At 39.3% G+C, this 14,035-nt stretch overlaps 1 protein-coding gene across 4 annotated transcripts in view; it reads left to right on the plus strand.

The window, feature by feature from the left end:
* ABL2 (ABL proto-oncogene 2, non-receptor tyrosine kinase) overlaps nt 1-14,035 on the plus strand; it is a 133,102-nt gene that overhangs the window by 100,118 nt on the left and 18,949 nt on the right. For 2 of the 4 annotated variants that reach the window (XM_060091193.1, XM_060091195.1), the window contains exons 2-5: nt 3,817-3,879; nt 5,120-5,290; nt 9,699-9,994; nt 13,262-13,534. In XM_060091193.1, coding sequence (XP_059947176.1) covers nt 3,817-3,879; nt 5,120-5,290; nt 9,699-9,994; nt 13,262-13,534 — 803 coding nt within the window. The remainder of the gene's footprint in view (nt 1-3,816; nt 3,880-5,119; nt 5,291-9,698; nt 9,995-13,261; nt 13,535-14,035) is intronic. The other 2 variants (XM_060091194.1, XM_060091196.1) reach the window with 1 other exon arrangement.

The raw sequence follows: 14,035 nt of genomic DNA on the forward strand, positions 1-14,035 counted from the left end.
GTAGGATGGTGTTTAAGTGGATATCCTGTGCAGGCGGATTGTACAGGAAATAGAGCCTTAGTATTGTGAGAACAAAAGAGTGGGAAGAAAGAAGAAACGAAGGAAATAAGATCTTTTGACTTGACCAAAAAGACTGTAAAACCAGAGATGGGAAGAAGGGGATTGGGGAATAAAAAGGATTGTTTTCCAAGTTGTGGTTCTTTTAGTACTTTGGTCTCAGAAATGACTGTTTTCCTGTATTTATTATTTTGTATATATTACAGAAATGTACGGTACTTTTTGGCCTGTATATATGTTTTAAGTTTTCATAAAATTGTGCCATAGGTTTCATTCTCTTTTCTCCTTTTGTCAAATAACATGGTTTTAAGAAGCCGACTTGCCTTTAAAAATCCTCCTTTGAGCTTGATGGCGTTCCGCTCCAGTACAGATGAATCACATGTCATAGACATGTTCTTGCACTTTGACAGTCTGTCATTCTACTCTCATCAGAGCAGAATTCCTGCTCATCCAATTTAAATGCTTTCTCTTCTCTGAAACCTTTTCTGACTGCAGAGTTTTGTTTTCTTATCCTGTCCTCTCATAGCATCCTCTGTGAGTATAGCAGTATGCATGGTTCATTTATTCAACAAATTGTTTTTAAGAGCCTCTTATATGCATTCACTGTTTGGGGTGCTTGGAATTTATTAGTGAACAAAGCAGGCAAAAATATCTGTCTTCCTGAAACTAATATTCTAGTGGGGTGAGGTAATAGTTGATGTGAATGTGATGATAAATAAATTACATATTTTGTGGTAATAAGAGTGATGGAGGGACTTCCCTGGTGGCACAGTGGTTAAGAATCCACCTGCCAATGCAGGGAACATGGGTTCGAGCTCTGGTCCAGGAAGATCCCACATGCTGCGGAGCAACTAAGCCCGTGAGCCACAACTACTGAGCCCACTCGCCGCATCTAGAGAAAACCCGCGCACAGCAACGAAGACCCAACACAGCCAAAAAATAATAATAAATTTATATTTTTAAAAAGTGATGGAGAGAAATACATTAGGAAAGGAGGCGTGGGGGATGTGGAAGTGTTGTCAGGAGTAGATGCATTTTAAAATAGGATGGTCAGAGAATGCCGTACCAAGAGGGTAACATTTTTTTTTTTTTTTTTTTTGCGGTACGCGGGCCTCTCACTGTTGTGGCCTCTCCCGTTGCGGAGCACAGGCTCAGGACACGCAGGCCCAGCGGCCACGGCTCACGGGCCCAGCCGCTCCGCGGCATGTGGGATCTTCCCGGACCGGGGCACAAACCCGTGTCCCCTGCATCTGCAGGCGGACTCCCAACCACTGCGCCACCAGGGAAGCCCTCAAGAGGGTAACATTTGAGTAAAGTGTCATGTGGATGTCTTGGGGAAGAATGTTTTAGGTGGATGGAAAAGCCAGTACAAAGGTCCTGAGGTAGGAGTGTGCCTGTATTGTTCAAGCAACAGCAGGGATGCCAGTAGTCAAAATGAGGTAAAATGGGAGAGGAATAGTAGGAAGATGAATTGGGAAAGGTAAGTTGCAAAGGGCCTTGCAGGCCCCTTGTAAGGACTTTAGGTTTTATTCCAAGGGTAAGGAGCCATCAAAGAGTTTCGAGCAGAGGAGTAAAGCAATCTGACTTATGCTTTCAAAGCTGGTTGGTGTGTTGAGAATAGACAGTAGAGAGCTAGGATAAGAAGCATGGAGGTCAGTTAGAAGTCTGGTGAAATAATCTAGCTGAGAGATGATGCTGGTGACAGGGCAGTAGTAGTGGAGGGGGTGAGAAATGGATAAATTCCAGGTATATTCTTGGAGGCAGTGTCAATAAGATTTCCTGATGGATTGGATGTTGTATTGGAGAGCAAAAAAGGAGTCATGAATGATTCCAAGGTTTTTTGTTTTTCTTTCCCCACCTTTATTGATATAATTGTCATGTAACATTGTGTAAGTTTAAGGTATAATAATACGTAAGTGTTGATTTGGTACACTTTAGTAATGCAAGATGATTACCATCATAGCATTAGCTAATACCTGCATCATGTCACATAATTACTATTTTTTGTGGTAAGAAAAATTTCAATCTAGTCTCTTAGCAATTTTAAAATTTATAATACAGTATTATTAGCTATAATTACTGTGTTATACACTAGATCCCCAGAGCTTATTTATCTTACAGTTTGTACTCAAACTTCCAAGGTTTTTGGCCTGAGGAACTGAAAAGATGGACTTGCCATTAACTGAGGTGGAAAATTCTGTGAGAACAGCACATTTGGGGGAAAGAATGGATGCTAGTTTTTTATAGTAAGTCCAAATAATGTTATTTGTGATTTTTAATCTTTATATTTTGAGGCCCAGCATGGTGCCTACTGTATAGTAGATGTTCAGTAAAATCATTAGTTTTGTAAATCTTAGATTTTTAATATACTGGGTTTCACAAAGTAAGGTATAAATATACAGTATTTGTTGTTTTTAGCCTGATAGGATTTAAGAGTTGGCTTCAGTGTTTGCTTGATTACTGTTTCTGACTTGGTAGTACAGAAGTTCTTGTTACCCTTGATTTTTGTTCCTCTTATAATGTCAAACAAGGGGGACTTTCTTTTATCTAAAAAGAAGGAAATATACTTGAACTGTTTGACAATCATTAAAACAAATAATAATCATAAAACATTGTAATGTGTTACCACTATCACTGGCAAGAAACATTTATCATTGTGGATGGAACATGTGATATTCAGTATAGAACCTAAAAAATATTAGAATATTCTCTGTACTTCTTTTTGGCAGTTCTTTTCATTTTAATAAAGTAGCCCAATGGAAATTCCATTAGAGTAGATAATATTTCATTAGAATGAAGAAAAACATAGTACCTGAGACCAGTTTGAAGCATGTTTTATATGATACAGTATTTTGTTTGTTTGGTAATCCTAATTTGTTATCTTAGTATAATACAGCTGTTCCTATCCCACTATAATTCTGCATTTAAGCAAGAAGCAAGGTAATCTGTTTCAAATTAACTTTTCAGGACATATGGACATATCTTCAGGTTTGTTGTAACATTCTTAATGTAAAACAATTTAATTAGCTTTAATTAGTGAAATTTAAAAAATATATTCTTTTTAAGAGGAGGAAGGAATGTGAAGAAGTGAAATAAACTGTTAGAAGAACATTCAACCTATAAGAGGAATTTCTGTCTATATGATACAGATGGTTATGAAGCCATTTTAAAAACATTGGTTAATGCCATTTTAAGTTTAAAAGACATCTCACTGTTTCCTGTCACTTATATTTTTGTGTAATTTGGTTATTCATTCAGTCAACAGTTACTGAACACATATTATGTGACTCTTGCTAGAAAAGAGATACAGTTCTTATGCCAAGGAGCACATTGTGAAGTTGGGGAAACGAACATAAATTGAGGATAAAGATAGGAGGTGTTACTGCAGCAAGTGTAATGCTTTTGTGAGTGAGCACAGGGAGGAGGAGCATGTGAGGCTTCCAAGGGGAGGTTATATTGGAGTTGAGTGTCATATCAATAAAATGAATAGAAGTCAGCCAGTCAAAAAAAAGGGTGGAATGAGTTCACATTCTAGGTAGTTAGGACTATGTGAACAAAGGCAAAAAGGTAGGAAGCATCATGGTGTATGTTCAGATGTAAAATTTGAGGTGTGGAATGGGGGAGAGGTGAAACTGGAGGAATAGGTAGAGATCTGATAATAAGAGACCTTGTAGGCCATGTTAAAGAGATTTTAGCTTGATGGTGAACTATTAAAGAATCTTAAGAAGAGTGACATGGTCAAATTTTTGTTTTAAATAGATCACTTTGCCAGCTGTGTGGAGGATGGATTTGAGGGAGACAAGACTGGAGGCAGTTGTCCAGGTGAGAGATGATGGGGATCTGAACTAAGACGTTGGCAGTACAGAAGGAGAGGAGGGAATGGATTGGAAAAGAAATAAAATCACAGATTCGAGGGTTTTTTTCCTTCATGTATGATAAAACCAAGTTTAAATTAAAAATGAGTGGAAGGAGAGGGAGAGAGAGACATACTAGAAAAGTGCTGTTTTTATGACAGAGGCAGTTGGATAGTGGCAGATTGCCACAAAAACCAGTTTTTAGTGATTAAGAACATTGCTACTGAAAGATGAGTGTATTTTTTTGTATAATCTTCCTGAACTGTGAGAAGCAGGTGATCTTTAACTAAGATGGTATAGGGATCACCTGTTTGTGTAGTATAACTAAATCTAAGAACCACAATGCCTTGAAGAAACCAGGTCTTACAGGGCTTCAACCAGTACACATGATAGAAACTCAGTAAATCATGTCCACTGCTGGCAGTATTTTCTAGAGCCCTAAGTTAGTTATTTTATAAAAATGTACCACTTAGGAAAAGAAAATAGGGTAAAAAATTTTTTTTGATTAAAACAATTAACAATTGAAAGCTGTTAAGTTATAGACAGCGCATGGTAACACAAAGGTATTTTGGGATGCCAAAAATACTTTGTATTAAACCAAAATATTTTTCTGTTATTTAATAGATAATTTTAGGATTTTTTTCTAAAAGCACGATTTCTGTAATTTTCTATATGTAAATGGAAGGTCTGGATTAATACAATCTGTACATATTTCTTATAATCTCTGTTATCTTTTCCACAATTTGTTTTATATGGAGAGAGTAAGGGGAGAAAGGTACTTTGGGAGGACTTATAAAACATAACTATTCCTTCTTAAAACCACCGTCACCTAGACAAAATATCTTTTGTGTTTTATAAAATGAGCTGCCATTTCTTTTTGAGATTTCTTTTTTTTTTTTTTTTTGAGGAAACTGTGCCTTTCCTATTCATTTATTTCTGATTTTGGTTAATGCAGATAACAGCTAAATGCTCGTTTTGTGTTCTTTTCTCTATCTTGTTGTATTTTCAACAAGTAGACTTCTCTCCTGCTTAGGAGATGGTGCTATTTTGCTCATTCTTCATGACTCCACAACTATGTGTACAGTTTTGTTCCACCCTGGAGCCATCAGTATAATGCCAGCAGCTAAAATATTGTGTATGTACTGAATTCAAATGAATTTCCATCTCTTGGACTTACTCTTTATGTCCTTTCTCCTTATGTCTTTCAGAAGCCTTGCACCGTCCCTATGGTTGTGATGTTGAACCCCAGGCCCTGAATGAAGCCATCAGGTGGAGCTCCAAGGAGAACTTGCTTGGAGCCACTGAGAGTGACCCTAATCTCTTTGTTGCACTTTATGATTTCGTAGCAAGTGGTGATAACACACTGAGTATTACTAAAGGTGAGCTTCTATGTAACATCCTCTCACTTTTCAGTTTTTATTAGTGGTTAAGAAATAAAGGGGTGTATTCTAGATTCTGCCTCTGACTAAAATTAGCTAGGTGGTTTGGGCCCAGATACCTTTGGTTCATTTTTTTTTTTTTTTTTTTTTTTTTTTTTTTTTTTTTTTTGCGGTATGTGGGCCTCTCACTGTTGTGGCCTCTCCCGTTGCGGAGCACAGGCTCCGGATGCGCAGGCCCAGCGGCCATGGCTCACGGGCCCAGCCGCTCCGCGGCATATGGGATCCTCCCAGACCGGGGCACGAACCCGCATCCCCTGCATCGGCAGGCGGACACCCAACCACTGCGCCACCAGGGAGGCCCCATTTTTTTTTTTAAACCTGTGTCAGGGATAATGCCACTTTATCTACTTTATAGGATTTTTATTAAGGCTAAAATGAGACGAAGTACTTTAGAAAAAACACCACACGATATATACATAAACTTTACTCATTCTCAGAATTCTGTACTATACGTAATATGCCAGCATTCACCTGCCACAAAGGTAAGGTTTACCGTACACCTCTTCTCACTGAACTGTGGCTAAGATGTCATGTTGCCAGACCCCAGTGCTACTCTAAGTGTCGTTCGTGGACTGACTGCCTACTTGAGCACCATTCGTTACCAGTCTGCACTGAGATTAAGAACTTTCACTCAAAATGTAAAACAACTACATTGTTAAGTACACTATTTATTATTTAGTTCAGCTGACATTTTCCTTTTTTGGAACAAGACTTTCACCAGGAAGAAAGTAATCCAGTGATTCACATTCTGGCACAAGCATCATGTTGTGGACCTGCTTTGAGTAACGCTGGCCTAGACAACTTACCACTCATTTGTGTTTATACGGGTTAGTGAAATGACTAGTAGGAAGGGTTTCTATTGTAGTAACACTCTCAACAGAGTAGTAGTTTATTTTCAGTAGTAAATTCTTAACAAAGGGAACATCGAGAACATGTCCAGGTAAAACCAACCATTATTGGTTTTTTGGACAAGGACAGAAAATGTGAAACTTTTCTGAGAAAGAAATAGTATAGGACATTCTCATTGTGTACGTGAGTTGGATTGCTAATCTGCTTAAGCTTTTCTTGTCTTTTGCATTTATGAAAGCTTCCTACTGGGAAAAAGTAAGATTCAGGATAATTTTCAGCTAAATGAAAATGTAACTTAAATGATTATTTGTCGAACATATTCTTTTTATTTGTAAGGGTTCAGAATGAGGTATTAAATGGGAGTGCATATACCAAATTAAGAAGACAGGTCTCCACTCAAGGAATCTTACCGTTAAATAAAATTTTTATATACATCAGTTTTTAAAATCCAGCCAGATTCTTCAAAAGCAGAAATCCTTGGGCCTCCCTGGTGGCGCAGTGGTTGAGAGTCCGCCTGCCGATGCAGGGGATACGGGTTCGTCCCCCGGTCTGGGAGGATCCCATATGCCGCGGAGCGGCTGGGCCCGTGAGCCATGGCCGCTGGGCCTGCGCATCCGGAGCCTGTGCTCCGCAACGGGAGAGGCCACAACAGTGAGAGGCCCGCATACCGCAAAAAGAAAAAAAAAAAAAAAAAAGCAGAAATCCTTAAAACTGAGTTTCTCAAACTGGGGTATAGGTATGTCCCAGAGGTACATGTGCAAGGAGGTTTCAAAAGTACAGGAAAAATAAAGCACATTATTATCTCCTAACATCAATTTACTTAAAGATTTTGGGTAGTTTTGGGGGCAACCAGTTGGTGATGGTATTTGTACATGTGTGGGGGGCTGTGTTTTATGATGGGAGGAAAGTTTTACACAGAGGTTTAGGATAAAACAAAGGACTTCAAAAGCATTTTATACTGTGTGGTAGGTAGTCTCTTTGGGCTACAACACACTCTTTTACCTTAAGATACTTAAGTGGAGAAGTTGGTGAAGTGAAGACTCAGAACATTCTTTCCTAGATATAATTTTCATGTCAGTTATTTTCCAAGATAGCTCAGTCACCAAGGAAACATTGATAAAGAAAGCCTGTTGATTCATCAGTTACCAGTAATGGCAACTACTAGTGTGCAGCCCAAGAAGTGGGATTCCCGTTATCTTATGACCAACAATGATTTCTTTTAAAACCTACGAAATGCCAGGTTTTTATCCAGGTTCTTATTAATATAAAACAATGTCATGCTAAAGCTAATTTATTATTTTAAAAGACAAGAAAATATTTTAAAAATAAAATAGCAATACTTATTTTAGTTCCTTCTTCAAAGATGATATTTTTCTTGAATTAAAAAACAAAGTTCTCGGGCTTCCCTGGTGGCGCAGTGGTTGAGAGTCCGCCTGCCGATGCAGGGGACACGGGTTCGTGCCCCGATCCCGGAAGATCCCACATGCCGCGGAGCGGCTGGGCCCGCGAGCCATGGCCGCGGAGCCTGTGTGTCCGGAGCCTGTGCTCCGCAACGGGAGAGGCCACAGCAGTGAGAGGCCCGCGTACAGCAAAAAAAAAAAACAAAACAAAAAAAAAAAAACAAAGTTCTCCCAGGATTCCTCTGGCAATAGGGCCAATGTTTATATCCATTGTCAATTTCCATGGTATTCAAAACTTCCAGAGTGGAAAATTCTCCTCCTAACTGCTAAAACGAGAAAAACAAACAACCAAAAACCTAGGGAGTTTGACTGTATCCTGATTATGATGACATGTCATTATCAGTTCTTTGTAAGGAAGCAACAGTAATGTACTTGGTAAAGAACTTAGTCTTTAATTCTCATTCTCATAGAGTAGTGGAGAAAAACTACAGACTGACAAGTCTTTTTTTTTTTTTTTCTTTTTGCGGTATGCGGGCCTCTCACTGTTGTGGCCTCTCCCGTTGCGGAGCACAGGCTCCGGATGCGCAGGCCCAGCGGCCATGGCTCACGGGCCCAGCCGCTCCGCGGCATATGGGATCCTCCCAGACCGGGGCACGAACCCGTATCCCCTGCATCGGCAGGCGGACTCTTAACCACTGCGCCACCAGGGAGGCCCCCTGACAAGTCTTATTTAGCTTTTCTGGCAGCAGTAAGATTTTTTTTCCCCTGCAGATATGGTTGGGGAGTATTTATCAGTACACATGCATTTCCACCACCACATGCACATACACTACTATATACCTATACATATGTATATTTTTTGTATGTGTGTGTGTGCAGATGCATATACTCATGTTTTTTCTCATTGAAGTGTCTCACATCCCAGGGTCTTGGGTGAGGTGGTAGGGGCTAATAGAAAGTTACCCTATGGCAAACATTTCTGTAGACCGCTGAAAAAAGTTAGATGGCTGCCAGAATAGTAATTTTGAGTTTTTCCTCAACAGCCTTTGCCTGATAACTACTGAGCCATGTGCTTTTGATCGCTCTGGCTTTCTTCTGTTTTCTGACACTGAGAAGTCAATGTGAACTCTGTAGGAAGGCTTGCATCTCTCAGATATGGGAGCCTAAGGCCTTATAAGGATTCTTTAAGTTATCATTTATCACTAATGATACCTCTTTCACCTTCCCTGTTTTGCCTGTGCTGCAAGTACAGGGGCAGGGTGTATGTTTGGGGAGTCTAAAGTTGATGTTCACAGCTTTATTAGATCAAGAACATTGAAGTTGATAGCAAAGATAACTCCGAGTAACTTGTGTCTTGTGTTCCAACTTCAGACTCAGCTTCCCTTTGCCACACACTAATTTGAGAGGAGCTGATAGGGGTGATTAATTCATCATGGGGAATGGGAGGGAAATTGGGAAATTCTAACTGTTTTAAAACTTGAGTCCTGGAAAAGATTGTGCATCGGGAGTCCTCACTGCCCACCTCCACCTCCAAGTACTTTTCTTTGTGAAAATGTTGCTGAAAGCTCTGTGGTCGGTTCCTTTTTGTTCTTTGTTTTTTTTACATTGATGGTTTTTGCAGCCTTTGTGCCAACTGAAATTTAGAAGTAACTTTGTATTTTACATGTCTTATCCCTAATCCTTGATTGTGGTTAACACTGGACCATATATAAGATACATTCCCTGACAGACTGTTTTGAGGAAAAAATTAATTTCATTTTTTTGAAGTGAGACTGTGTCATTTTCCAGACATTTGAGTAACCTTTTTATCTTTGTATGCTACCTTAGTTGCATACATGGAGTTTCTGGTTAAAAACCTTTAAAACTCTGTAGGTAATGTCAGAAAACCATCTCTTAACTATGCTGCTTTTGTTTAAGCTATGAGCTAAAGATATCAGTCAGGCTGTGGTGACAGCCAAGTTTTCATTATTTTTAAAAATTTTGTTGGCTTAAGGGTTCTTGACTCATTTTTCAGTGAGTTTTAAGTTTGACAGTAGACTGCTTCCATTTGAGATAGTCTTAACATCTTTTCTTTCATTCTGTAATGACCTCCTGGCCAGGTGAAAAGCTACGAGTCCTTGGTTACAACCAGAATGGTGAGTGGAGTGAAGTTCGCTCTAAGAATGGCCAAGGCTGGGTGCCAAGCAACTACATCACCCCAGTGAACAGCCTGGAGAAACACTCCTGGTACCATGGACCTGTGTCTCGCAGTGCAGCAGAGTACCTACTCAGCAGTCTAATCAATGGCAGCTTCCTGGTGCGAGAAAGTGAGAGCAGCCCTGGGCAGCTGTCAATCTCGCTTAGGTATGAGGGGCGTGTGTATCACTACAGGATCAATACCACCACAGATGGCAAGGTAAGACTGGCTGGCAGCCACCTCTAGGTGTGGACTGGCTGCTCTTTAAAAACAATATTCAGAACGACTAAAGAATATAGTTTTTATGTCTGACATGAAATAAACTAATCACTGATGTGAGTTTGAGCTATTTGGCCTGTGAGAGAGAGCTTACTCTTTTCAAAAGAATATGGTAATGGAAATTAAAAACAGTATTATGTTAATAGTTTAATGATGAGCTAGATTTGAAGGTGAAGAATGAAGAAAACAGCTGTATAAGTTAACTGTTCTCATCATCATCAGTATACAAGTATGCATATATGCATCAAATACATTATGTAGAATTTATAAATTAAACCTTGTATCTATGAAAGTTATAATGATCTCTACCAGAAAGTTTACCGAGTAAGAATTTAGGCTTCTGAGACTGATGTTGATCATTAATGTATGTTAATATAAATATTTCAATCAGTCATTTAGCAGTTTATGTGTTAGAAAGACCAACCATATAGAAATGGCCATATTAGAATGGAACTGTTTTACTTTATAAATGGTAAAGTATAGGCTTATGTCAGTTCTTTCTGTTGAACAGTAAATTTAGATTGAATTGTTTCTTCCACTCTTTCTCTCTTTGTGATATGCATAGTAGGGGCAAAGCACACAGGCTTTAAAGCAAGCAGATCTGGTTTGCTGGATAACTCCATCATTTATTAATGTTGTGACCTTACTTAAGCCTCAGTTTCCCATCCCATATTATTGGATTCTTGTGAGGATTCAGTGAGATAATTTCCATAAAACAGTCGCTGGTAAAAAGTAGGAGATAGTAAATTATTAATTTTCTTTCTCTTTTGCATCACCTTACAGACATATTTTTTCTTGATGAAACCAAATAGAATCAGATAATGATATAAGAGAGACTCAACAGATCTACTTCTGGTTGTATACCCAATAGAAATGAGTGCATATGTGTACAGAAGACATGTACACGAATGTTCACAGCAGCATTATTTATTGTAGTTAGAAACTAGAAACACCCAACTGTCTAACCACAGTAGAATGAATTAATACATTGTGGTATATTCATAAAATGGAATCTCATACAACAGCAAAATTAACATAGTACTGCTACACACACTCAGGAAGAACTGTGACCCACCAGCTGCCTACTTTTGTAAATAAAATTTTATTGGAATACAGATACACCCATTTGTTTATGTATTGTCTACGGCTGCTTTCTCAATATTATGGCAGATTTGAGTAATGACAGAGACGCTATGGCCACAAGCCTAAAATATTTACTATCTGGTCCTCTAGAAAAGTTTGCTGACCCCTGTCATAGATGAATCTCATACACATAAAGCTGAGCGGAAGGGGTTAGTGATTGCCAGGGGATGGGGATGAGGGGAGTGGGAATGACTGCTAATGGGTATGCGGTTCTTTTGTAGGGTGATGAAAATGTTCGGGAATTAGATAGTGGTAGTGGTTGGACAACCAGTGAATATATTGAAAAACACTGTATTGTACACTTGAAATCATGAATTTTATGGTGTTATATATGAATTATATCACAAAAAAAGGTTGAGTGAAAGAAAGCAGGCACAAAACAGTACTATTGTGTGATACCATTTGTATAGGTATAGTTCACAAGCAGGCAAAGCTAATCTAAGGTATTAGAAGTCAGCAGAGTGGTTACATTTGCAGGGGTAAATAGCTGGGAGGGCACAAGGGAGGCTTCTGGGTGCTGGTAATATTATAATGCTCCATGTGGGAGATGTTTACATGGGTGAGTTCACTTTATAGAAATCATCAATTCTCCATTTATTAATTGTATACTCTTCTGTATACACTAGAAATTTCTTTTTTTAAAAAATAAGCAAGCTCCCTTGGGAGATAAGGCCCAAAGACTGCTATCTTACTTTATACTTCTTACTGCTTATCACAAATTAACTACTATTTTGTTAACAACTCTCTGAAATAAAATTGTGGCTTTTTGTAAAATGGCCTAGACACTCAAAAGCACATCCTAATGAAATAAAAATTATAAGATATTTGAATACCCTCTCCCTACCAAAAAAACTGAAATCAGTGTTTTTCAAATTATGTTCTGTGCAAGAATCTGAGGTGGTATTTCATAAATTTTTACAGGAAGCCAGTCCCCTCTTACCTACTTTAATCAGCGTTTCTCTTCCTTTATCTTATATATTTGGGTTCCGTGGTCTTTTTGCATAAAAATATTTGAAGACCAGTGATCTTGGCGATCCAGAGAGAGATTTTGGAAGCTTTCCCCCCTCAAGACTAGAGCTACTTTAGGAACCATAGGAAGAGTGGTTTAAATGAGATTAAACTGAAGTTCTGTTTCTCCCTGCCATCATGGTTTAATTCTTCCATTTACCTCAATAAGATAATTCCTTATTTTCATATTTTTTAATCGATATTTTTTAAACTGAAGTATAATTGGTATACAATGTTGTGTTAATTTTTGCTGTACAGCAAAGTGATTCAGTTATACATATATCGACATTCTTTTTTTATATTCTTTTCCATTATGTTTTATCATAAGATACTGAATGTAGTTCCCTTTGCTATACAATAGGACCTTGTTGTTTATCCAGTCTATATATAAATCTTACATCTGCTAACCTCAACCTCCCACTCCATCCCTCCCCCAGCCCCCTCCACTTGGCAACCACCAGTCTGTTCTCTATGTCCGTGATTCTGTTTCTGTTTCAGAGATAAGTTCATTTATGTCATATTTTAGATTCCACATGTAAGTGATATCATATGGTATTTGTTTTTCTCTTTCTGACTTACTTCACTTAGTATGATAATCTCTAGTTGCATCCATGTTGCTGGAAATGGCATTATTTCGTTCTTTTTTTTTTTTTTTTTTTTTGCGGTATGCGGGCCTCTCACTGTTGTGGCCTCTCCCGCCGCGGAGCACAGGCTCCGGACGCGCAGGCCCAGCGGCCATGGCTCACGGGCCCAGCCGCTCCGCGGCACATGGGATCCTCCCAGACCGGGGCACGAACCCGTATCCCCTGCATCGGCAGGCGGACTCCCAACCACTGCGCCACCAGGGAGGCCCTTTCGTTCTTTTTTTTATGGCCAAATAGTATTCCATTGTATATAGGTACCACATTTTCTTTATCCATTCATCTGTCAATGGACATTTAGGTTGTTTCCATGTCTTGGCTATTGTGAATAGTGCTGCTTATTTTCATATCTTAAGACCAGTGAAATAATGACCTCTTTTAGGTTGGTTTAGCTTTTCTCCACTCTCCTCACCAGGTGTATGTAACTGCTGAGAGCCGCTTTAGCACCTTGGCCGAGCTTGTTCACCATCACTCCACAGTGGCTGATGGACTGGTAACAACACTACACTACCCAGCACCCAAGTGTAATAAGCCTACAGTCTACGGTGTGTCCCCTATCCATGACAAATGGGAAATGGAACGAACAGATATTACCATGAAGCACAAACTTGGGGGTGGTCAGTATGGAGAGGTTTACGTTGGCGTCTGGAAGAAATACAGCCTTACGGTTGCTGTGAAAACATTGAAGGTGGGTTGCTGAGAATTACAGTTTTCAGGCCTCTTTTTCTTTTGTGCTGAATCACTTGGACATATCAGCTTGCCCTTCTTTAGCTTTGGAATGCTTTCCACCCACTGGTGCCAAGCACATCAGCAAATTGTGATGATTAACCCTGGTGCCGTTGCTGACAATGCAGGGGCAGATTATTCACTGAAATGCAGTGAAATCCACATGTGGGGAAGGTTTGTCTCTGGAGGCTGTTGATGTAGATCTTGGTGGGAGGTTAGAAGCACATTATGACTTGTAAAAGCAAAGCAAGCTGCTTTCCTTCCTCAGAACAGCCCCTGCTGGACAGAATTCTTCATGCATTGTTGGAGAATCATGGTCACTGTCTTGTTCCGTCCTTTATCTCCCTGCTGCTTGCTCCTCCCATCTCCATGAGATTAGATCACTTTTTCTTGTTCTTCATATTCACAGAAATCTTTTTCCTGATGCCACCCTCTTTCTCCTTTAAGCATCCTGGTATCAAAT

Source organism: Mesoplodon densirostris, chromosome 2 (genome assembly GCF_025265405.1).
Source record: "Mesoplodon densirostris isolate mMesDen1 chromosome 2, mMesDen1 primary haplotype, whole genome shotgun sequence".
Classification (NCBI taxonomy): domain Eukaryota; kingdom Metazoa; phylum Chordata; class Mammalia; order Artiodactyla; family Ziphiidae; genus Mesoplodon; species Mesoplodon densirostris.